Raw genomic sequence first — 24,412 nt, 5'->3', positions numbered from 1 at the left:
ATTTGTTTGGAAGTGGGCGGCCAGGTTCTTCTTCCTCCTCTGTCTTAGTCTGGAAGCTTGGCAGATACCTGTCCACCACCGTGACCCTTCTGGTATTTGAAATACTGGTGGCAGAGCTTTCGGCATCACAGCCACAGGCAGCCGCCACAGCATGATGACAGACAGAAGGATGGTGTGGATCCCTGACCAGAACGGAGACCCAGGTTGGGAGGCAGTAAGAGCAAAGAATCTGAACCACCAGATCACCAGGGCTGGTCACTCACACAGACAGGTAAATAAGAGGATAAATTTTAAAAGCGCCGCCCGTTACTTTAGAACCACGAGAGTCTGTCGCAATCTCTGAAGTTTATTAAAATCGCTTCTCAGTTTAATAGAGAGGTCTGTCCGGATGCTTCTCAGGATGCTACGTGCACGCGCGCTGTCTCCGCCCCACTGACAGCCTACCCCAGCCTTCCATAGTTACCGGACTGGACCCGCCAGATCCGTGAGACGGAGTTGACTCGACTCCCTAAGGGTCTCCCTTCTGGTTCCTTCTCTCTGGCCGCACCCGTCCTAGGAGGGGCGGTTCAGACGGCGGGGGAGGATGCGCGCCCCGGGCTCCCGGCCCCGACCCACCTGCAGCACCCAGGAGCGCAGCGAGACGCTGAAGCCGCGCTCGGGGGCGGGGAAGTGCGCCACCTGCACCTCGGCCACCTCCTCGTTCGGGTTGTCCAGGGCCAGAGGCAGCGTCCGCGAGGCTCCCAGGCGGACGTCCCCGAAGCACAGGAAAGGCGACCTGCAGAAGTGGCTGAGCGACAGCACCGGCGGGGCAGCCGCCTCCTCCTGGGCCGCGGGGTCCCGCAGCCCCGCCGGCGGCCTGGGCTCCGGGGGGCTCACCCGCCAGCACCTTCGCCCCCCACGCCGGGTCGCCATGGCAGCGCTGGGTTCTCCCCCGACCTCAGGGCGGCTCCCACCAGGCTGCTCCGGAGCGGGGACGCGGAGGAACGCCGACTGCTTCCCCGGGGCGGCTGTGCAGGTCCTGGGAGAGAAACCCCCCTTTCTTTTCCAGTCGCCCACACAACAAAAGGTACAAACTTCCAGTTACAAAAGAATTAAGTCACTGAGATGAGTGGACAGTGTGGTGACTGTAGCTTTATTACTATAATGTATATTTGAAGGTTGCTAAGGGAGTAGATCTGAAAAGTTCTCATCACAAGGGGAAAAAAATTTGTAACTGGTCTGGAATAGATGCTCACTAGACTTGTGACCCTTTAGCAATATATACAAATATCAAATGATTATGTTGGACATCAGCAACTAATATAATGTTTCATGTCAATTCAATCTAAATAAATAAATGAATAAATATTTTCCTGATATCTAATTGCAGTCTGTTTCATAGTGATAGCAGCTTCCTCTTCCAGGATGTCATGCTTTGAAAATTCATTTTAGACGAATGCAGTTATTCACAGACAAGGAGAAGGCTTTGCTCCAAAATCAAAAGCTCTTCTCTGTGACTCACCTAGAGGGGCCTGTGAAAGTCTCTGAACAGGAGCCATATGCACCGCTGACATTCCAAGCACCAATGGATAAGCTGGATTATTTGGCCCAAGTGGCAGAGCATCTTGCGTGGCAACCTGGAGTTGCCGCAGAGCCTTCTCTTGTTCTATGCCTCACTTAAAACTAGCAGCTTTTTGGGGACCCTTGGTAAGGGGGCTAAAGTAACACCCTCAAATGAGGAATATGTAGCCTCCAAAATTGAAAGAGGTCTGCGAGATGCTACACTTCTTTGTTGGTTTATGGCGAATTTGCAGGAGAGGGAGGATGCGGACGCAGTAACTTACATTTCACATTAAAAAGAAATATCTCAACGTGGCCCAACCCTCAACTTCTAGAAATTTTACTGAGGTAGAAGCGTTCTGAATGTTTGTTGGATTTTTCCTGTCATCTGACAAGCAAATGTCTTATCAGAAGGGCTAGAATAGTCGATGCTTCTTGCTCACTTGGGTCCAATCAGCATGGTATCATCAATGTATGGATCAGTGTGATTCCTTGTGGAAGGGAAAGATGATCAAGGTCCCTGCAAACTACATTATGACATAGGGCTGCAGAGTTCATAGACTCCTGATGTAGGACTAAGCAGGTGTACTGGTGACCTTGCCAACTGAGAGAAAACTGCTTCTAAGGGTGTTTGCTAACAAGGATGGAGAAAAAAGTGTTTGCCAGATGAATAGCGGCACACCAGCATGTCCTAAGATATTACAGGGGATGTGTTAAATTTGCACAGGCAATGAAGCAACATCTGGTAAAGCAGCTACAATTGGACTCACCGTCTGGTTCAGCTTGCAATAACCCACTGTCTTTCTCAAAGATCCCTCGGTTTTCAGTACCAGCCAAAGAGGCAAGTTGATGGGGATGTGGTATGAACCGCCACCCCTGCATCTTTCAGATCCTTGGTGGTGGCGTCATCTCTGCAATCCCTCCAGGAATGCAGTATTGCTGTTGCTTTACTATTTTTCTACGTAGAGGCAGCTCTACTGGCTTTCACTTGGCCTTTCCCACCCTTATAGCCTTGGTTCCAATGGTCAGGAAGCCAATGAGTTGATTCTTCCTGTTCCTCAGAAATGTACAAAGCATATCTGAGGAAGACAACATAACGTTCCTCCCAAGGAATGCAAATATACACTTGCAGAAAAAGAAAAATGTAAATTCTTGAGCAAGAAGCCTCAGCAGCATTGTGTCAATAATTCTTAAGTTTATACACACATTTGTGCAACCCGTAAATTTACTCTGAGAAAGTTTTCATAAATCCTTTTCTTCATTTTTTATTGGAAAATAACTCAGAGTTTACCTTCTTTTAATACTGTTTCCTTGAAAATCTAGGAAACAGGAAATGTCATCTGTGTTAGCAGGAACAAGACACAGATTGATAATACCCGGGGGACAGCCAGAGCTTTGGGGTTTTTGAGTCTTGTGATTTATGTATCGACTCCTTTGCCAGGTCTGGGCTCTGCTCAAGTTCTCCTTTGAGAGATATGGACCCCTGTGGAATTGAAGAGTCCAAGTCCAGATGACACCCTCACTGACACAGAGGTTTCATTTCCTTCTTACTAAGGTGTCACCTGGGGTAGAGGCTGCATAGACCTGGATGGCTGCGAGGGCTCCTGGTGCTGTGTTTCATGATGTGCTGTATCTTCTGCCCCTAGTCTTTCAGAAAATCTGAGATAACTTTTGCCAGAATGGCCTATTGGTTTCCTGTTAGTATGAATGTCTGAAATAAAGGCCACCACTGATCTTCCAGTAGAGCAAGCCATGCAAATACCAACAGCTTTTATTTTGGAGTCAGACAAGTTCATTCTAAAGTGTCTCGGGATAATAACAACAGACAGGAAATCTCAAAGAAAAAAATAGATGATGGCTCGTCCCAGTGCATATGTCTTCTAAGAAGTCTTTATGATTATAGAGTTGGTGCTGGTACAAGAACAGACAGGAAGCAGATTAGAACAGAAATTATGAAAGGAGACACATGCTCCCAAAAATTCTAATATGATTACAGTCACACCTCAAATGACTAGGAAAAATACAGTGCTTTTAATAAATACAGTTGAGACTACTGGAGAGTCATTAAAAAAATAAAATATATCCATACTTCCATGTCATTTTTAATTTTAGTGATCTCCAAGTAAGAAAAACCACACACACAGTCAAAACAAAAACAATGAGAGGATTTGTTAAGAATAAGACATGTAAATCTATGACTTAGAATTTGAGGAAATAAAACAAATGACTGATAATTATAAGTGCATAAAACTGAAAAATTTCTGCCTAGAAAAATCAACATGAACTTAAAAGCCGAATAACATAGTGGAAAATATATCAAATTCATATCAGAGAAATGGGAGATGAAAAGTGCTAATCTCATTATTTCCATAGAAAATAATAGTAGGAAAAAAGGTCTAGTGGATTAATCAAAAATTAAGATTAAAGCACAAAACAAAACAAATGGTCCTTACATATCTTAAATGAAAATAAGCACATCCATAATAATAAAATACATATGAATACTACACAGGGGCACCATTTATGATCTGCAAAGCAGGAAATGCATCCAAAAGGTTGACAGCACCCTCGGTTGGCAAGGGAAAGAGGCTCTCTAGAACATTACAGAATAACATACAACAACCCTATGGAAAAGAATTTGAAATATCTAAGAAATTTAGAAATACATTCGCCTGGTGATCCATTCACTTCACGTCCAGCAACGTATCCTTAAATGAGGTCCCCCCGAGTGTGTTCATTATATCATCCTTTACCTGTCATAGTAAAATAGAATCATCTGAGTGAGATTCATTCTAAAAGGAAAACTGCAAGGACCAGATAACGCGTAAAGTGACCTCTCTTCTCAATTAAAAAAGGAGATTAATGAACACAGGAGGGATGTCAGAAACTGAAAAAATTATAACTTTTTAAAATGTGGGAACAGGTGTGATGGAAGTGAGACTAATCTGCGCAGACCTTTCATGTATCACTTTGATTTCTAAAGTGTGGAGGTGCATCTCCCATTAAAAAAAAAAAAAACACTTTAGATTAAAAGAGAAAGAAGAAAAATTTCATATTTAAAAAATGCTGATAGAATTAAATGTAAAACTCTATTTATTTGGTAAGTGAGCCGCCAGAGATAAGAATTGTTTCCAGGTTTTTTTGAAGAGGGTACTGATACAGTCAGACCTCCTGGGACAGACGTTAGAACCTTCATTCACTGGTTAACTGTAATTGTAATGTTTGCATTACACGTGTGATATTATTCTCATGAATATTGAAAAATAAAATTATATTAGTAAAGAGAAATTATATACTAAAAAGTTTCTAAACGCCCTATTATTTAATTGCATTGTAAAATCCAGTAGGAACTAATGAATATTAAATTTCACTTCTATTTCAAAGGTTTGAGAACAAAAATATCCTGTAAATAAAAACTTTTCAACACTATTGAATACATCCATCTAGCAGCAACAGCACAATTCTTGGGTTCTAAACACTATTGTCCAACAAAAAAAAATTCTGACCTTCTTGGAAAGACATAAGATTATGGGTGGCTGGCAGGGGAAGTGCACAGCGAGCCTGGAACATCATGTTGTGCTAAAATGAAGAGAAATACTCAAGGACTAATGGGGATACAACGAAAGCCATCAGGAGCCAGTTTCAAGAGGTCCCCACTCGCCAAATGTGGGATAATTTGAGCTTCAATAGAATAATGTCTATAATTGTGACAAATTGAATAAATAAAAATTCATGAATCCATGCTGATTTCATGCGGAATCCACCCACACAATATTTTTAAAAAAGGGGGCCGGCCCAGTGGCACAGTGGTTAAGTTTGCACGTTCTGCTTCTCAGTGGCCCGGGGTTTGCCGGTTCGGATCCTGGGTGCAGACATGGCACCACTTGGCACGCCATGCTGTGGCAGGCGTCCCACATATAAAGTAGAGGAAGATGGGCACGGATGTTAGCTCAGGGCCAGTCTTCCTCAGAAAAAAAGAGGAGGATTGGCAGTAGTTAGCTCAGGGCTAATCTTCCTCAAAAAAAAAAAAAATATATATATATATTAAAAAGAAAAGAAAACATCTTTAATGCCATAATGCAAGTTCACGATACATCAAATCTGCATTCCAAAAGTTGGGAATTAAAGGGCCAAAATAGAGATTTACCAAATCCTTTAGGTGAAGGTTTAATTTAAACCGAGTTGGTAAGTTAACACTCATCTTCACACAAGAATGACAATTAATAAAGGCAGAGCAATGATAGAATTGATCTTAAAAATCACTATTTTGCAGTCAACAATGAAATAATTGTTTATAGGAAAGTGTCATAAACAGATTTCACAACCGTTAGCTGAAAGGTTTTGGAAAAATAGCAGATACACAAATGTTAACATTAACAGCAGAGATAACTTGCCAATTGTGACAATGTTTCTCTAAATGTGAGAAAACTAGCTGTCACCAGTGATTCAGTGGCTCTATTGGTGACAGCCGTGTCTCTAGTCTAAGAATGCCACTTGATTTGATGCAATACAAAGTAACAAGGTATCACCATACAATATTTTTGCCTTCATTATTTGTATGTTTATTATCATCTTAAAGTTTTTATGTTTTTGTAGAAGTGAAAAATGTTTATAGTCAAATGATTTTAACTAATTATGCTGTTTGAAATGCACGAACATAAAAATTCATTTTGGATTCTTGGGTTGAATGTTTCCAAAACTCTCTATACCAGCAAAATCATGAAAAAGTTGTTACATCTAAAGATCATTACCATTGGCTCTTTAGACTTCTCACCATGTATTGTTTTACTTTTTCTGTATCTTTATTTCTAAACAACATACTCTTGTGGTTCAAAGGTGATATGTGTTAAAAGATAGAAAAATTGGAGAATATAGCGAAGTATAAAGAGTTAAACATCAACTCTTAACCCTATTACCTCCAACTTCAACTCTAGTTATGGTAATATTTTATTGTAATTCCTGCAAATCTTTGTTCTATAAACATTTTCAGTGCTCAAAGCCTACTATGTATGTGTGTGTGTGTTTATACCTGATACTGGTTTCTTTATGATGTTTCATGTATGATATGCACTATGAATGATACGCACGTATGGTATGCTAGCTATGTACTCAAATAGATCCTAATTCCTCTTTATTATTTGTTTGAATTATGATGTGTGCTACATAGACATCTTGTAGAAGATCACGCATTTCATCATTTTTTGGTATATTTATCTATTGAGAAGTAAGCAATGTAAGTAATAACTACTTACATCATTACTAACATAGGTATGACAGTTTGGTTTTTCATGTTTGTGAAGTAATATTATTTTGAAGATGGTGACTAGCCTTTTTTTTTTCCATTTCCTCTGACATAGAGAGTCTCAGAAAGCCTCAGAAGTTATGGAGGAGCTTTGAGAAAGTTGGGAGAAGGATAGATGGAAGCAGGCACTGAAGTGAATGCATCTAGTTTGGGGCCATAGATATTAGATGAACAGGACACAGAGCATTTTGGTTAGCCAAATTTTAATGAGGTCCTTTTAGAAGTGATTCATTAGTGTCTAACATTGTCTACGTAATATTTAACACAAATTCTGATGTATGAGTCAAAATGAGTTAAACAATGCTTGAAGGAATGACTTGAGAAGAATTGGATTAATAATGACAAATTCTGAATGAATGCACACATGAGGATTTTACGAACGCGTGTTAAATCTCTGTCTTTCACAGGTGGGATACTCCAGTTTTCCTTCCCGACAGGTTGCTCGAAATTCTGCGGAATCTCTCTTTGCACGATATCCAGGTTTACACGCAAATTCAACAACATCCCCTGTTTCAGAATAAAGTTTTTTCTCCCCCCTCCATCGTAGTTCTATGTTATGTTTTTCCATCTTTTCTTCTGATATTACACATGCATCTGAAGGCAAAAAAAAATGAACACATTAAGGGATATACAAATATTGTACACAAAAATTCTCACTCAAGTTGAATCTCCTATGCTGTCCAGGATGTCGTTCTTAGAACCTTTTATAAACCAACTCAGAGAAAACCCAGCATGTGGATTTAAACCATTTTACACAATTAATGATGTAAAAATCAGGTATTGTGTTTAATGTGTGAGACTAAAGGTTATAATCAAAGATTTATAATGTCAATCATCAGACGAAAATCTTTCATTAAAGAATGTTTAGTTGCTGTTGTTGCTTCAGTAACAATTTTTCAAACTTTATTTCCTCATACGTTCCTATTTGATAGCAAGCATTCAACAGAATGGTTGGTTATCAATCCATGAAAATCTATAGTAAGCAGCAAAACTTCATATTACTTACACTGATTTTCCCAGGACCCATGAGAATACTTAAATATTTACCTAAGCATTTTGGTGGTTTGGTCCACTCTCCATTCCTACATGTTATAATCCTGTTTCCCTGAAGTTGGTGGAGCGACTGGCATTGGTACTCAACTGTTGATCCTGGAGGATATGCTGGTGATGGGAATGTGGTAATGTCTCCATTGTCGATCGGTGGAGGGGGTCCGCATTTTCCTTTAGGGTCTAAAAAAACATTATTTGAACTATTGAAAGATCAAAAAAACCACAAGTTAAAATAAAAATATAACTCAATATGTAATATCAAGTCTTGTGATTTCTGACAACAGAAATGATTCATTGACGAAATTTTAATCATTTAAACTGAGAGTCACATTTTTAAGCCCTTCTTTTCACTCTCCATGAAAGCACACATTAAAGCATTAACAAATACATCTGCTTTGCAATATTCCAGTATTAAAAAATGTTTTTCTTAGTGAATATATGCTGGATATATTGGGATAGCTAAGACATACAAAAAAGATTCATGTTCTTTAAACAAGATATTGAAGTGGCTATTGGATATCTAGTCATTTTTTTACTGAGTTACATTTTTATTGTAAGAGAGACATCACTCCTTTAATAAGATTCAAGAATTACAAATTTACATAATGTGAAAGGGAATTGCTGGCTTCCTGTTCTGGACAAGATGAACTAGAAAGCTTTCTGTTTCTTCTTTCTGCTTAGTTTAGCTGAAAACCCTGAACATATTATAAAAAGCAACAGAAGAGATTGGGAAAGATGTAGCAAGGAAGTCAATAACCTTAGGGACTTTGGGATTCAAGGAATTAAAGTGCAATGAGTTCTTTTGGTTTCATTTTGCCTTCTATGTATCCTGGACTGAGCACTGAAAGAGTCTGCAACCCAGAAATGATATCAAAGTTAGGCAGGGAAAAAAACAGTCCCGGGGGTAGCCTGCTCTCTTTAGACTAAAGCTCAGGAAGTAAGCAGCCTACCAAGACACAAACATTTTACACAAACATTACTCTAGAAAAACATCATAGAATAAAACTAAGAACAACCCACTCTCCACCTTCATAAACAGAGGTCAAGTGAGGGGCCTGGACTTCCATCCACACTCTGTGGGGAACAAGACACCTCTCCGCGTTTCTGTGGTGTCAGTGGAGGCAAAGTGGGGGCCTGAATTGGCACCACTGCATGTCAGTGATGGAGACCTGATAAATAAAAGATTTCAATAAAATCCAGAGTCTCAAGCTATAATACCCAAAATGTTCAGAATACAACTGAAAATCACTCATTGTCCCTAGGACTGGGAAAATCTCCAAAGAGAAAAGACAATCAAGAGAAGACAGCATTGAGATGACACAGATATTGGAATTAATGACAATGGTTTTTAAAAATCCAATGGGAATTATAGAACTAAAAAATAGAACAGAATAAAATAACCTTACAGGATGTGCTCAGTGTTAGATTGCTGATGTCAGAAGGGTAAATAAACTTGAAGGTAGAACAATACAAATTACTTGCTTTGAAAATGGACTGAAAACAAAAAATTAGACAGAGCTTCAGGGACCTGTGGGAAGATAGCAAAAGGTTGAAGACTAAGGAAGCAAAAAGAAGGAAGTTAGAGATGAGAAAAAAAAATTCAAAAACTAATGCTGAATATTTACCAAATTGGGCAGAAGGCATAAATCTATATATCCAAAAAGATGTGTGAATACTAAACAAGATAAAACCAAGAAATTCATGCCAAGATACATAATAATCCTACTGCTCAAAACTAAAGAAAAAGAAAAGATCTCAAAAGCAGCTAGATAGAAATTATGCAAACCTATAGAGAAAAAGGATTCAAATGACAGGGTGGTTCTCATCTGTCACCAAGGAACCAGAAAGAAGTGACATTTCTCAAGTGCTAGAAGAAAAGAACTGTCAACTCCTATTCCATATCCAGTGGCATTATCCCTTAGGAATAAAGGGAGAAATAAAGGCACTCCCAGACGAAGGAAAACGGAGAGAATTGGCCTCCAGCAGACTTATACTTAAAACAATGGCTAAAGGAATTCTTCAAATAGAAAGCAAAAGATAACAGAAGGAGGAGTGAGACTTCAGAAAGGCAGAAAAAACAAGGGAAGTGATAATAATAGGAACAAATATAATAGACTATCTTTTTCCCAATGACTTTGTTAAATTTGTCTGCAAGATTATACTATTTGATAAGGTGCTGTATGTATATAAAGGAAATACATAAGATGTTTATGTTTAAAATGTGGGGTACTAAATGGACCAAAATGGAAGTAAAGCTTCCACAGTTAACTTGAGGTGACAAAATGTCAATACCCATAGGCAGCAATAAGTTACGTGTGTATATCTTCATGCCTAGAGCAACCCGTAATAAAATTGTACTAAGCGATATACTCAAGATTACTACAGATATATTAAAATAAAATTAATTTACATGTTCAAAAAATCTATAGGGAAGGCAATAAAAGGAAACAAGAATCAGAAACAGAGGAAACACAGACAAAACAAATAATAAAATGGCTGACAGAGCCCCTAACAAGGCAGTAGTTACTTTAAAGGTAAATGTTCTAAATACACCACTTAAATGACTGAAAATGGCAGAGTGGATACAGAAACAAGACCCAACTACGTGCTGTCTACAAGAAACTCACTTTAAACATGAAAACATAGGTAGTTTCAAAGTAAAATATTGGAAAAAATAAATACCAGGCAAAACTTAATTTGAAAAACTAGAAGTTACTAATATAATATCTCCTTTGTTGGTTCCCCTTATTTTCTGAACTCTGAACACTGGAGTGTCCCGTGACCAAGTTCTCAGACTATTTATTTTTTATATAGATACACTAACATCGCAGATGAGCTCTACTAGTAAAATACATTTAAATAGAATCCATATGCTAAAGAAACCCAAATTTAGTTCACATTCTATGATTCTCACCCCTGCCCCACTGCCTATTTCATGTCTCAAAGTAGAATTTCAAAGGGCTGTCAAAGGTACTCAGGGTATCTTGATTACATTTATTCCTCGGCAAGTAACTGAGCATCTTAATGGTTAAGATAGGGAATTATCTGGGATTCCAATTGTTCTTCTAATCTGGACAAATCTTTCATCAAATAAATATGCCTTATTACTTAGTCCATCCACAAAAGGAACTGGATTTTAAGCATCATCATTTTATTTGTGTTTACAAAATTTATTCCATAAGAACTGCTTCATTCTCCCTTTAAAGCAATGTATTTTGTCCCTAAGATATACTCTAACATTGGGGGGAAAATAAGACAGTCTACCTTTGCATTGAGGTGGGTCTGTCCAGGTTCCATTCAAACATGTCACCTCTATTTCCCCAAATGGATAAAAAGGTTTGATGCATTCGTAACGTACTCTCTCCCCAGATGGATACCTAGACATATGATTTGAGGTAATGGCATTTTTGACTTCAGGTGGTTTCTTACAGGAAACATCTGAATAGAGAAGGAAAAAAGTATCTCCAAGGTAATGATCATTTTGAGTAGCAAATCAACAAATGAGATTCCAACTATATTTCCAGAGGGGTTTCAAATCAATCAATCTATCATAAAAGATTGCTTCTTTTAATAAATTTACATGTAAGATTGAGGAAAAGGAGAGAAAGCAATATTTTTTTAGGAAGACTTAAGTTTCTCTACCTTAAATCTCTCCCCGATTCTTTACTAGAAGATTGATAGATATTTGTGTGTGTGTACGGAGGGAAATGAAAATGAGTTTTTCTGAACATTTCCCTTTGAATTCTCATTATATAAATTAAAAATGAATTTATAAACCACAAGAAAATCATAATAAATAGACTTTTGATAGCAGAATTTGGCTTTCAACCATCCTATATGTGAATTGTAGTTTTAAGCCCCTAGAAAAATAAACACAAGTAGACACTTGCTTAGAGAATAAGTCAAGCATGAACACACTTTGAAGAATACCATTGTTGAAGGAAGAAGTTTAGTAATCAAAGGATCCAAACAGGAGGTGTAGAAAAACAACAGAAAAATAACTGTATGATTTATAAAAACACTATTTAATGACTTTTGGGGGGCAAATGCTTAAGGATACTACAATGAGTCATGTGTAATTTATCAGTGAGATTCAGGTAGATATAATATATAATTGGCTATGGCAATGGTTCCTAACCCAAAGTGTGCATGGAGCCTCTTGACCCCAGAGTTTGTGATTCAACAGGTCTGACTACACCTGTGAATTTGCATTTGCACTTCCAACAATTTCCCAGAAGATGCTGATGCTGCTCTTCCAGGGACCGCACGTGGAGAACTACTGAGCTATAAGACTAACTACTGAGTACACAATTCCATCCTTTGACGTTAAGGCATAAACCTTCTTTGGCCTGAAATCCCGGCCTGAAAAAATAATCTACATCCACTTTATGATGATGCTAGAGGGAATTCTATATTATGTTACTTAAGGCACTTTCATAAATAAATTTTAAAATTTCATCGAAATACCTCTGCATGTTGGCCTTCCTATCCATTTGCCGTTAATACACTGGACAAAACTGGATCCATCCAATTGGTAATATTCTGGACATTTATAGGCCACTTGTTCTCCTGACCTATATGATTCCTTTTTCTGGCCTATGAGTATGGTATCATTAAAGACGGGTAAGCTAAGACAATCCGTTTCTGAAACAAAAAAAAAGTACTTGTTCAGTAAATCATTAAAAATATATGAAGGCGAATAATTATTCTAGAGTAATAGTTAGCTACATATCAAACCAAAGAATGCTGTACAATATTTTTCTTCACTTGAAAAAAAAACGTTAGCAGTTTTGACTTAATTACATTGAATGGTTCTTCATTCATCAAAAGTATAACATTGAAATAGTGATTTTGAAACTATGAAGAGATATGGACACATGTAATGCTTGAGACCATACTTCTTACATTTGAATTCTTATTTGCCTATAGAGGCCACTGGCATTTTGGACATATTTCTACTTTGGGCTTCCGTCAAAATCTGTTAACATTAATTATGTCAAATATCTTAGAAAATTCTATATTTGTATGGAGATATCTGAAAAAGCAACAGTAAGTAGAATAATAATGAGATTCATCAGCAGGGGCCAGCTTTGATACAGGAACAGAAATGAAAAGTCTGAGAATGTATATCAGAGATGTCACAAGCACACACAAGAGGATGTGAAAATGAAATAATTTGGCTCATGTTGTCAAACTCTTCTTATTTCCTGGATTAATCATCTCTACCAGAATCCAGATCTTTCCAGAGATACCTTGTTAAATTCATAATTACTCCTTAGTTTCATATTTGTACCATTTATGCTCTGAATTAAAGATATTTGTCAGTTTTAGAATAAAATTAAATGTACTATACTTATGCATTGTGGCGGATCAGACCATTTTCCTCCTAAACATTTTATAGATGCAGGTCCATCAATCCCAAAACCTTCGGTACAGCTGTACATCACTTCTTCTCCATATTGGTAACTGTCTAACTTGTGAGCTAGAACACCGTGCGGAATCAAAGCTGGTGGTTTACAAGGAATTCCTTTAAAAAAAATTAAAGAAATGAAACAATGAATCTATGTTTCACTAACCCTGAAATTTAATTTTATGCACCAGTTGTTATATTTGGTAGTTTTAATTTACAAGACATGGTCACACAGGAGCTACCATCACATTACAGAGAAGATGTACAAACTTTTCCTAAAACTACCATTCTGGGGTGTGTCCAGCTGTCAACTTGAACAAGAGCTTGAAACTAAAAGTGTCAATATCTTTACGAAAGACTATCAATGCTTCTCTAACCAATCATGAATAATAAAAGCAAACAAACTGAGAATTAATCCTCTTCAGAAAAGTACTATTTACTGCAAGAAATCAGAAGGGATATGGTAGGAAGAACATAAGAAATTTTTTTTAAAACCTGGAGGCAAAGCAAACACTACAACTTACCTGAATAGGTAGGAATATGAATAGGTATATCAATACATAGGTAGGTTTAATTTCACTATACATCCATTTTTAATACCAAAAAAGCCAGAATTAAAAGTGATTTTATGGTGAACCAATGACATTAACAAAACTGATTGATGTGATTATGCAAAAATTATGGGTAAAATATGTAAAAGATAGATAAATATATAAATGACTTTACATATTTACAAACCTAAAGGATTCTGTCTCATGACAGAATTTGAAAACTGATTATTTTTAATGAATTCTTCTGAAAATAGGATTTCAGTTTGTGTACTGTCCTTACCTACACACTGAGGTGGAGAACTCCATTTTCCCATGTGGCATCTTATCCCATCGCCTTCAGATAAGCTGAAACCATCTTCACAAATATAATTTAATCTGGTGCTATGTGCATAATACTTGGGTTCAGATCTCTTTTTCCTTTCTTTTGTAGATTTAGATGATTCAATGGTACCATGTTCTATATGAGGTGGTTGAGAGCATGGGGTTTTTTCTATATGAAGAAAAGAGATCAAGGAGTCAACCACAAATATAATGTTTAAATTGCCAAAGAAAATAAAATACTCTTTGGGACTTTAAAATAAGGATAATTTGAACAAATTAAATTATTTAAAAACTGAAAACTATTTGAAACTTGCAAGGGTGTAAGTCTCCATAAAAATCTATGCTACAGTCCACTTCTTCCATATGCCCCTTGATTCTTGTCCTGTTCATCCTGAGGAGTAAAATAGAAATTTTATCTGGTATTTACATAGTAATCCAAAGTTTTTGTCTGTATTCTTTTCACATTAGAAGTGAAAGAATGCTGATTGCTTTGTGTACCTAGATTGTAATTCACTGTTTCAAGATAAAGTGGAATAGATACAGAGAAGGGCCTTCATCTTGTTCATTTACACAAAACACAGAGGAGTATTAGCTTATTTGAGAGAATGTCATGAAACAAGTTACACACGACTGACCCACACAGCGTGGTATTGACTGCCATCTGCCGTCTTTGCACACGATTTCTTCTCCTCTCTGGATTAGATACTCTTCTTTACAGAGAATAGATATTTTTTCTCCATCCTGATAATTCACTGTAGTTGTCATGTTTTGAGCATTGGGAATCTGAGGTGGAGGTGGGCACAATTGCATTTGTACTTCTAAAAAGATTAAATTTAGATTTCTTGATTAAAAATCTTAAGTTAAAAATATTAACAAGATAATTCAGTAAATAGGAAACTCAATAATAATGCATCATAAATGATCAACTAATAATGTTGTAATCTATGCTTCAATATGTTTACCTTTCAGCTTGGATAGCCCTTTAATTTACCAGGTTTGCTTTATATTCTCATGGTCTTTCTTGGAATTTCTTCCTTTTATTCTTTCTATGATCAATCCTGCATAATTTATGTAAAATCTAGTTTGATTATTTCTAACAATGAGGTGGTTCTAACTTAAATACTCATTCAATACTAGGCACCAAATAAAGACTGATATTGGGATCTTTTTTACAGATATTGGTGATCAAATATTTTGTGATTAGATTAAAACCCTGGAAAGATGTTCTACCAATGGAGGCTGATTAGCCAGAGGAAGAATCACATTTAGTTAGTGATCAATTAATTTGATAGAGCTTCTTGGCCAAGATAAGAAGTAGACATGTTCACTAGTGGTTTATAGTGCGCTGTTAAAAGTTCAAAACTCCCCTGGAGGTACTGTTTACCAGCTTGCCTACATTGTTAAGGGGTATATAAATTGATGAAAGGCACCCAGTTGAACAGGTTAGATGGCCTGGCTTCAGTTACCCAACCAGCAGCTTACAAAAGATTCCTTTGTAAACTTGTGTCTGAGCACCCGTAAAACTGAGATACCTCAGATGTATCTTGGTAGTTCCTAATCAGAAGGCAAAGCAAGTCCTGTTCAACTGAGGGAAGACTCTGGATGACTATCCCTGGAAGCTTTAGGACCTCTCTATGATTTATTGCTTTCACTTTCTATTGTCATGCTGTGTTTTTATTTCAATAACAATAATGGGGGCTGGCCCGGTGGCCCAGTGGTTAAGTGCCCACGTTCTGCTTCTTGGCGGCCCATGGTTCCCCGGTTCGGATCCCCGGTGCGGACATGGAACCGCTTGGCAAAAGCCATGCTGTGGTAGGTGTCCCACGTATATAGTAGAGGGAGATGGGCATGGATGTTAGCTTAGGGCCAGTCTTCCTCAGCAAAAAGAGGAGGATTGGCAGCAGTTAGCTCAGGGCTAATCTTCCTCAAAAAAAACCCCAAAAGAATGAAAGAAGTGATATCACCTAAGATACTATAAAATTAAAAGAAAAAATACTAAGTGGCTATTAGAAACAATTGTATACTAACAAACTTGATAAATTAGATTAAACAGAGATATTTATTGAAAAATATGACTTCCTTACATTTGGACCAAAGACAATATAGAAAATATGAATAGCCCACTACCTATTAAATAAATTAAATTCTTCATCAGGAAAACCTTCCAAAAACACAATCTACATATCAGATGGCTTCACAGTTGTATTCTATCAATCATTTAAGGAATAAATAATACAATAATAATAGGTATAATAATCTTGCATAGGTATGTTCAGAAAACAGAAGAGCAGAGAACTCTTCTCAATTTGTTTCATGAGGACACAAAATCCCTGATGACAAAACCTGGCAGAGACATTTCCAAAAGAAATAACTGTAGATTAATATCCCCCATGAAAATAGATGCAAGAATCCTTAAAAATATATTAGCAAATCAAGTACGTGAAAATAGAGAGAGTATAATATATCACCACCAAGGAGAGGTAACTCTAGGAATGAGAGATTTGTTCAACATTCAAAAATTTATATATGTCATGCACTACATTAAGGTAATTAAGAGTGTCATGTTATCATTTAAAAACATTCAACCATGGTTAATGCATAAAAGTCATTTAAAAACATTCAACCATGGTTAATGATACAATTTCTCACTCAGCTAAGTCGGAACAGAAGGATATTCCCTTAATCTCATACAGGGCATCTACAAAAATCCTACACTGACATTATAGTTATAGTAAAACATTGAATACGCTCTCCCAATGGTCAAGAATAAGACAAAGACATTTGTTCTCCTCACTTCCATTCAACAGTTTCCTTGAGGTCCTAGTTAGTGCAACAAGATAAGAAAATAAACAAAAAATAAAAATAGACCAGCAGAAATAAAATCTTGTATTTGCAACCATATAGTTGTTTACAGAAAACTGTAAGAGACCTACAAAGCAATATCTAGAATGAATAAGGCAACTTAATATAGTTTCAGAGGATAAAATTAATATACAAAAATCAAGCGCATTTCTTTATACTTGCAGCAAAAAAATGTGAAATGTAATTTTGAAAAATTACATTTATAATATTAAAAATAAAATATGAAAAAATTTTCTGGAACTGTAAATCTTCTACATTTCAAACATTACTTGGGAGCCAGCCCTGATGGCCTAGTGCCTCCACTTCTGCAGCTTCAGTTCCCAGGCACAGAAGCACATCACTCATCTGTTGGTAGCCATGCTGTGGTGGCAGCTAGAAGAACCAGAAGAACTTAGAACTATACACAATTATGTACTGGGACTTTGGAGGGTAAACAAAAGGAGAAAAAAGGAGAAAGATTAGCAACAGATCTTAGTTTAGGGTGAATCTCCCCCTGTGGAAAAAAAATGGGAAAACAGAAGCAAAAGTAAACACTTTAAAAGATATATCATGTTTATGGAATTGAACACTCAATATGGTTAAGGTGTCAGTTCTCCCTAATCTATCTTTCATTATATAAACCATCCTTTTCATTATACTGGCAGATATGCTATAGAAATTAATGTGTTCCCTGAAATTTCTATGTTAATGAAAAGGCTAGAAGAACTAAAACAATCTTGAAAAGAAAGAACATAATTGGAGAATATATACACACATCAGATTTCAGGACTTAATGTAATGGAGTAGTTATCAAGGCAATGTGGCAGGGCTAAAGAGAGATAAATGGACAAATGGACTGTTCCTTTAGATTCTCCCCCCTAAATTACAGCCAGGTGGATACTCATTAACCAACAGAGGATTCTCTACAAAGCACAATAGGATGTCTGAGAGATCCACATAGCCATATCTCTGAAGGTAGGGCTACTGGATCCCCAGGAAGCATTTTGAAGGAGGTGAGCAGATACCCTGCCCCTCCACATTGGTAGTGATCTTGGTCACTGGTCCACACAGCAGACAGCACGTGACTGTAAGAGGAGGCAGGGGAGCAGGCAGGCCTGAGCCTGAATGCTTTCACTTTTGGAAGTGAAGTCCAGCCCGCAGAAATGTTCCCACTGAGTGGTGCAGCTCAGCCACCACGTGGTGCCCACACCAAGTGCAGCAGCCCCAGTGAACTGCCCATGAGGACAGAGTGGGTCCATGCAGGTGAAACAAATTGCCTGTCCCCTTCTGACTAGCATGCCAGCTCAGCTGGCACCTGGCCAAGGCAGTGGTTCTGCCTCACAGCACCTGTGGATGTTTGTGTGACCCACCAAGTGGCTGAGGCCAGGAGGCAAACACAGATGCATCCTATCAGCACAATTTCCAGCAGATGTAGTGGGTTCAGAAAACACAGCTGCAGCACCTCCCAGAAATGGTAGGTGGAATCTGCGACCTGATACTACTACAAATGCCTTGGCAAAGGATCAGGTCATCAAACACCATGAAAAAATGCAGCAACACTTCAAAGCAGAAGGAAAATGACAAGAATCATAAACCAATCCTGAAGTCACAGCAATTTACAATCTAAATGACAGAGAATTCAAAACAGTTCTCATAAAAAAACTTGAGTTACAAGAAAACTCAGAAAGACAGTTCAATTAACTCAGTAATAAAATTAATGAGTAGAAGGAAAACTTTACCAAAGAGATTGAAACTATCAAAGAGAAACAAATTTCAAATGCTGAGGATGAAGAACACAATGAACAAGATAAAAAACAATCTACAAACCTTCAAAACCAGAGCTGGCATTATGGAGGGCAGAAGTACTAATTGAGAGGACAGAAATATAGAAATGCTTCAGGTGGAGGAGGAAAGAGAACTAAGGCTTCAAAAGACTGAAGAAATACTTTGAGAAACTTCCAATACAATGAGTAAAAGTAACATAAGGATTATGGGTATTCCCAAAGGAGAAAGGAGCTGCGAGCTTGTTCAAAGAAATAATAGCTGAGAACTTCACAGCCTGGAGAAAGAACTGGAATTACAAGTGTATGAAGCCAATAGAACTCCTAATTACAGCAATGCAAAAAGATGTTCTCCCAGACATGATGGTAAAACTGCAAAAGTAAATGACAAAGAAAAAATAGTAAGGGCAGCAAGAAAGAAGAGACTAATCTACAAAGGAATCCCTATCAGGCTTTCAGCAGATTTCTCAGCAGAATATTTACAGGCTAGGAGAGTTTAGAATGACATATTTGAAATATTGAAAGACAGAAGCTTTCAGACAAGAATACTCTATCCACTGATACTATCCTTCAGATACAATGGAGAAACAAAAGCTTTCCCAGATAAACAAAAGCTGAGAGAGTTCATCACCACTAGACCTCCCTTACAAGAAGTGACCAAGCACGCCCTCATACCTGAAATAAAAAGGCACAGGTTTACAAAGTCTTGAGCAAGGAGATCAAAGGACAGACAAAATCAGAATATTGCAGCTCTCTGTCAGATAGGTTAGCAAACACTTGATTACAACATAAAAGAGAAAGGGAAGGAAAGCATCAAAAACACCTATAAACACTTTATTTTAATCACACACTCACAATACAAAAAAAGAATAGTTTGTGATGACGAAAACGTAAAGGAGAAGAGGAAATGGATGGAATCTGCTTAGGCTGATGGAGATGATAAGCTACCAAAAAATAGACTACCTCTTCTATGAGATCTTTTATACAAACCTCACAGTAATCACTAAACAAAAAATCAGAACAGAGACATAAATCATAAACAAGGAGAAAATTGAGAAAATTATCACAGAAAACCACCAAACTGAAATGGGAGTCAGAAATACCGGGGAAGAGAAAGAAGGGAAATAGAGAACAACCAGAAAAAAAGAATTAAAATGGCAGTATTAAGCCCTCATATATCAATAGTCATCCTAAATATAAATGGACTGAATTCTCCAATCAAAAGACACAGAGTGGCTAGCTGGAATAAAAAACAAGATGTAACAATATCCTGCCTCCAGGAAACAGGTCTCAGTTCTAAAGTCAAACACAGGCTCTGAGTGAAGGGCTGGAAGATGATATTCCAAGCAAATGGCAAGCAAAAAGAAGCAGGTGTTGCCATACTTATATCAGACAAAGCAGACTTGAAGATAAAAAACTTAATGTGAGACAAAGAGGACAATATATAATGATAAAAGGGACATTTCACCAAGAGGATACAACACTTATGAATATATATATGCATCTAATACAGAAGCACCAAAGTATATAAAACAACTATTAACAGAACTAAAGGGAAAAATTAACAGCAACACAATATTGGTAGGGGATCTCAATACCTGACTTACATAAATGGGTAGATGATCCAGACAGAAAGTCAACAAGGAAATAGTGGACTTAAATGAAAAACTAGACAAAATAGACTTAATAGATAAATACAGAACATTCCATCCCAAACCAGCAGAATACACATTCTTCTCAAGTGCACATGGAACATTCTCAAAGATAGACAGTATGTTGGGAAACAAGGCAAGCCTCAATAAATTTAAGAAGATTGAAATCATATCAAGCATCTTTTCTGACCACAATACTATGAAACTAGAAATCAACTAGAAGAAAAAAGCTGGCAAAATCACAAATATGTGGAGATTAAAGAACGTGCTACTGAACAACCATTGGATCCATGAAGAAATCAAAGGAGAAATCAAAAAATACCCAGAGACAAACAAAAATGAAAATACATCACACCAACTCTTATAGGATGCAGCAAAAGCAACCCTAAGAGGGAAATTCATAACAATATAGGTCCACCTCAACAAACAAGAAAAGTCTCAGATAAGAAATCTTAAACTACACCTAACAGAACTAGAAAAAGATCAAAGCCCAAAGTTAGCAGAAGGAGAGAAATAATAAAAATTAGAGCAAAAGTAAATGAAATAGAGGCCAAAAAACATTAGAAGGATCAATGAAACTAAGAGCTGGTACTTTGAGAAGATCAACAAAACTGACAAGCCCCTAGGCAGACTTACAAAGGAAAATAGAGAGAAAATTCAGATAAATAAAATTTTAGAAATGAAAGAGGAGAAATTGCAACAGATACCACAGAAATGCAAAGGATGTTAAGAGGATACTGTGAAAAACTATATACAAACAAATTGGATAACCTAGAAGAAATGGATAAATTCTTAGACTCATACAAACTTCCCAAACTGAATCAAAAAGAAATAGAGAATTTAAAGAGACCAATCACAAGTAAAGAGATTGAAACAGCAATCGAAAAACTCCCAAAAAATAAAGTCCATGACCAGATGGCTTCTCTGGAGAATTCTACCAAACATTCAAAGAAGATTTAATACCTATCCTTCTCAAATTATTCCAAAAAATTGAAGACAGAATACTTCCCAACTCATTCGCTGAGGCCAACATCACCCTGACACCAAAAGTAGACAAGGACAACCCAAAGAAGGAAAATTACAGGCTAATTCCGCTGATGAACAAAGATGCAAAACTCCTCAAGAAAATATTGGCAAGTCAGGGCCAGCCCAATGGCATAGTGGTTAAGTTCTCATGCTCTGTTTCAGTGGCCCAGGGTTCATTGCTTCAGATTCCAGGTGCGGACCAACAGACTGCTCATCAAGCCATGCTGTGGTGACATCCCAAATACAAAATAGAGGAAGATTGGCACACATGTTAGCTCAGTGACAATCTTCCTCAGGAAAAAAGAAGAAGACTGGCAACAAATGTTAGCTTAGGGCGAACTGCCACTCCCAAAAATATATATATATATTGGCAAACCCAATACAGCAAGACATTAAAAGGATTATACACCATGATGAAGTGGGATTTATACCAGGGATGCAGGAATGGTTCTCCATCCACAAAATCAAGCAATGTGATACACCACATTAAGAAAATGAGGAATAAAGATCACATGATCATCTCAACAGATGCAGAGAAAGCATTTGACAAGATCCAACATCCATTTATGACAAAACTCTCAATAAAATGGGAATAGAAGGAAATTACCTCAATATAATAAAGGCCATATATGACAAACCCACAGTCAACATCAGACTCAATGGTTACAAACTGAAAGCCATCCCTCTGAGAACAGGAACAAGAGAAGGGTGTCCACTCTTGCCACTCCTATGCAACATAGTACTGGAGGTTTTGGGTGAAGCAATTAGGCAAGAAAAAGAAATAAAAGATATCCAAATTGACAATGAAGAATTGAAACTCTTGCTGTTTGTGGATGACATGATCCCATCTGTAGAAAACTCTAAAGAATCCACCAGAAAAATATCAAAAATAATCAAAAACTACAGCAAAATTGCACAGTACAAAATCAACTTACAAAAATCAGTTGCATTTCTATACAATAATAATGAGATAGCAGAAAGGGAACTCAAGAATACAATCCCATTTAAATCCCAACAAAAAGGATAAAATATCTAGGAACAAATTTAACCAAGGAGGTGAAAGACCTATACACTGAAAACTACAAGGCATTATTGAAAGAAGTCAAAGATGACATAAAAAAATGAAAGATATTCTATGCTCTTAGATTGGAAAAATAAACATAATTAAAATGTCCATATTACCTAAAGTAATCTATAGATTCAATGCAATCCCGATCAGAATCCCAATAACATTCCTCATAGAAATAGGACAAAGAATACTAAAGTTTATGTGGAACCAGGAAAGACTCCAAATCCCTAAAGCAATCCTGAGAAAAAGGAGCAAAGATGGAGGCATCACAATCCCTCATTTCCAAATATACTACAAAGCTGTAGTAACCAAAACAGCATGGCACTGGCACAAAAACAGACACAGATCAATGGAATAGAATTGAAAGCCCAGAAATAAAACCACACATCTATGGACAGCTAATCTTTGACAAAGGAGCCAGGAACACACAATGGAGAAAGGACGGTCTCTTTGATAAATGTTGTTGGGAAGACTGAACAGCCACATGTAAAAAGATGAAAATGGACCATTATATTACACCATACACAAAAATTAACTCAAAATGCATTCAAGACTTGAATGTAAGACCTGAAACCATAAAACTTCTAGAAGAAAATATAGGCAGCACACTCTTTGACATTGGTCTTAGCAGCATCTTTTCAAATACCGTTTCTACTCAGGAAACAAAAGAAAAAATAAACAAATGGGAATACTCAGAGTAAAGAGTTCTGCGAGGCAAAGGAAACCATGAACCAAACAAAAAGAAAATTCACCAATGGGGAGAAAATATTTGCAAAGCATATATCTTACAAGGGATTAATTTCAAGAGTATATAAAGAACTCATACAACTCAACAACAAAAAATAGACAATCCAAACAGAAAATGGGCAGAGGATATGAGCAGACAATTTTCCAAGGAAGATGTACAGATGGCCAGCAGGTGCAAGAAAAGATGTTCAGCATTGCTAATTGCTAGGGAAGTGTAAATCAGAACTGTGGTGAGATGTCACCTTGCACCTGTCAGAATGGCTATAATTGCCAAGACAAAAAATAACAAACATCGGAGAAGATGTGGAGAAAACGGAACCCTCACACAGTGCTGGTGGGAACACAAACTCATGCAGCCACTATGAAAAAGAGTATGGAGATTTCTCAAAAAATTAAAAATGGAAATACCACACAATCCAGCTATCCCGCTGCTGGGTATTTATCCAAAGCAATTGAAATCAACAATTCAAAGAAATTTATGCACCCTTACGTTCATTGCAGCATTATTCACCATAGCCAAGATGTGCCCGTCAACTGATGAATGGATAAAGAAGATGGAATACTACTCAGCCATAAAAAGACAAAATTGTCCCATTTGCAAAAACATGGATGGACCCTGAGGGTATAATGATAAGGGAAATAAGCCAGACAGAGAAAGACAAACACCACATGATTTCATTCACATGTGGAACATAAACAAACAGGTAGTTAAAGAGAACAGATTAGCAGTTACCAGAGGGGAAGGGGGTTAGGAGGTGGGTGAAAGGGGTAAAGGGGCACACATATATGGTGATGGATAAAAATTAGACTATTGGTGGTGTGCACGATGCAGTCTATAGAGAAACTGATAAATAATAATGTACACCTGATATCACACAATGTTATAAACCATTACGAGCTCAATAAAATAACTAAAAAAAAAATAAAATATTTTCGCTGCTCAAATAAATAAATACGAACTAAAAATGGACTAAACTGTAGATAGGAGATTCGTTTTTCTATTGCCGTGAAACCACTCTCTGTATGTTCTAGGCTTGAGGAAATTGGTAAAAATATTGAGGATAGTGAGTCAAGGTGTCCTACACTTAGAGAAGAAAAATAGAGATACGAAAACTGGAAAACT

The 24,412-nt window shown here is 37.2% G+C and overlaps 2 protein-coding genes across 3 annotated transcripts in view; both read right to left on the bottom strand.

The window, feature by feature from the left end:
* Positions 1 to 425: 425 nt before the first annotated feature.
* On the bottom strand, positions 426 to 1,282 carry LOC138921549 (abnormal spindle-like microcephaly-associated protein homolog). Its single transcript, XM_070255784.1, has one exon. The coding sequence runs from the start codon at positions 910 to 912 to the stop codon at positions 553 to 555; it is 360 nt and encodes a 119-aa protein (XP_070111885.1). The 5' UTR covers positions 913 to 1,282; the 3' UTR covers positions 426 to 552.
* Positions 1,283 to 7,027: 5,745 nt separating this feature from the next.
* Positions 7,028 to 24,412, bottom strand: part of CFH (complement factor H) — a 78,781-nt gene continuing 61,396 nt past the window's right edge. For both annotated transcript variants that reach the window (XM_001491704.7, XM_070255782.1), the window contains exons 16-22: positions 14,809 to 14,991; positions 14,133 to 14,342; positions 13,245 to 13,418; positions 12,359 to 12,535; positions 11,156 to 11,329; positions 7,889 to 8,071; positions 7,028 to 7,435 (exon numbers count right to left, since the gene is read on the bottom strand). In XM_001491704.7, coding sequence (XP_001491754.5) covers positions 7,215 to 7,435; positions 7,889 to 8,071; positions 11,156 to 11,329; positions 12,359 to 12,535; positions 13,245 to 13,418; positions 14,133 to 14,342; positions 14,809 to 14,991 — 1,322 coding nt within the window. In that variant the 3' untranslated portion in view covers positions 7,028 to 7,214. The remainder of the gene's footprint in view (positions 7,436 to 7,888; positions 8,072 to 11,155; positions 11,330 to 12,358; positions 12,536 to 13,244; positions 13,419 to 14,132; positions 14,343 to 14,808; positions 14,992 to 24,412) is intronic.

Source organism: Equus caballus, chromosome 30 (assembly GCF_041296265.1).
Source record: "Equus caballus isolate H_3958 breed thoroughbred chromosome 30, TB-T2T, whole genome shotgun sequence".
Lineage (NCBI taxonomy): Eukaryota > Metazoa > Chordata > Mammalia > Perissodactyla > Equidae > Equus > Equus caballus.
This window is presented reverse-complemented; position numbering and strand designations above follow the sequence as displayed.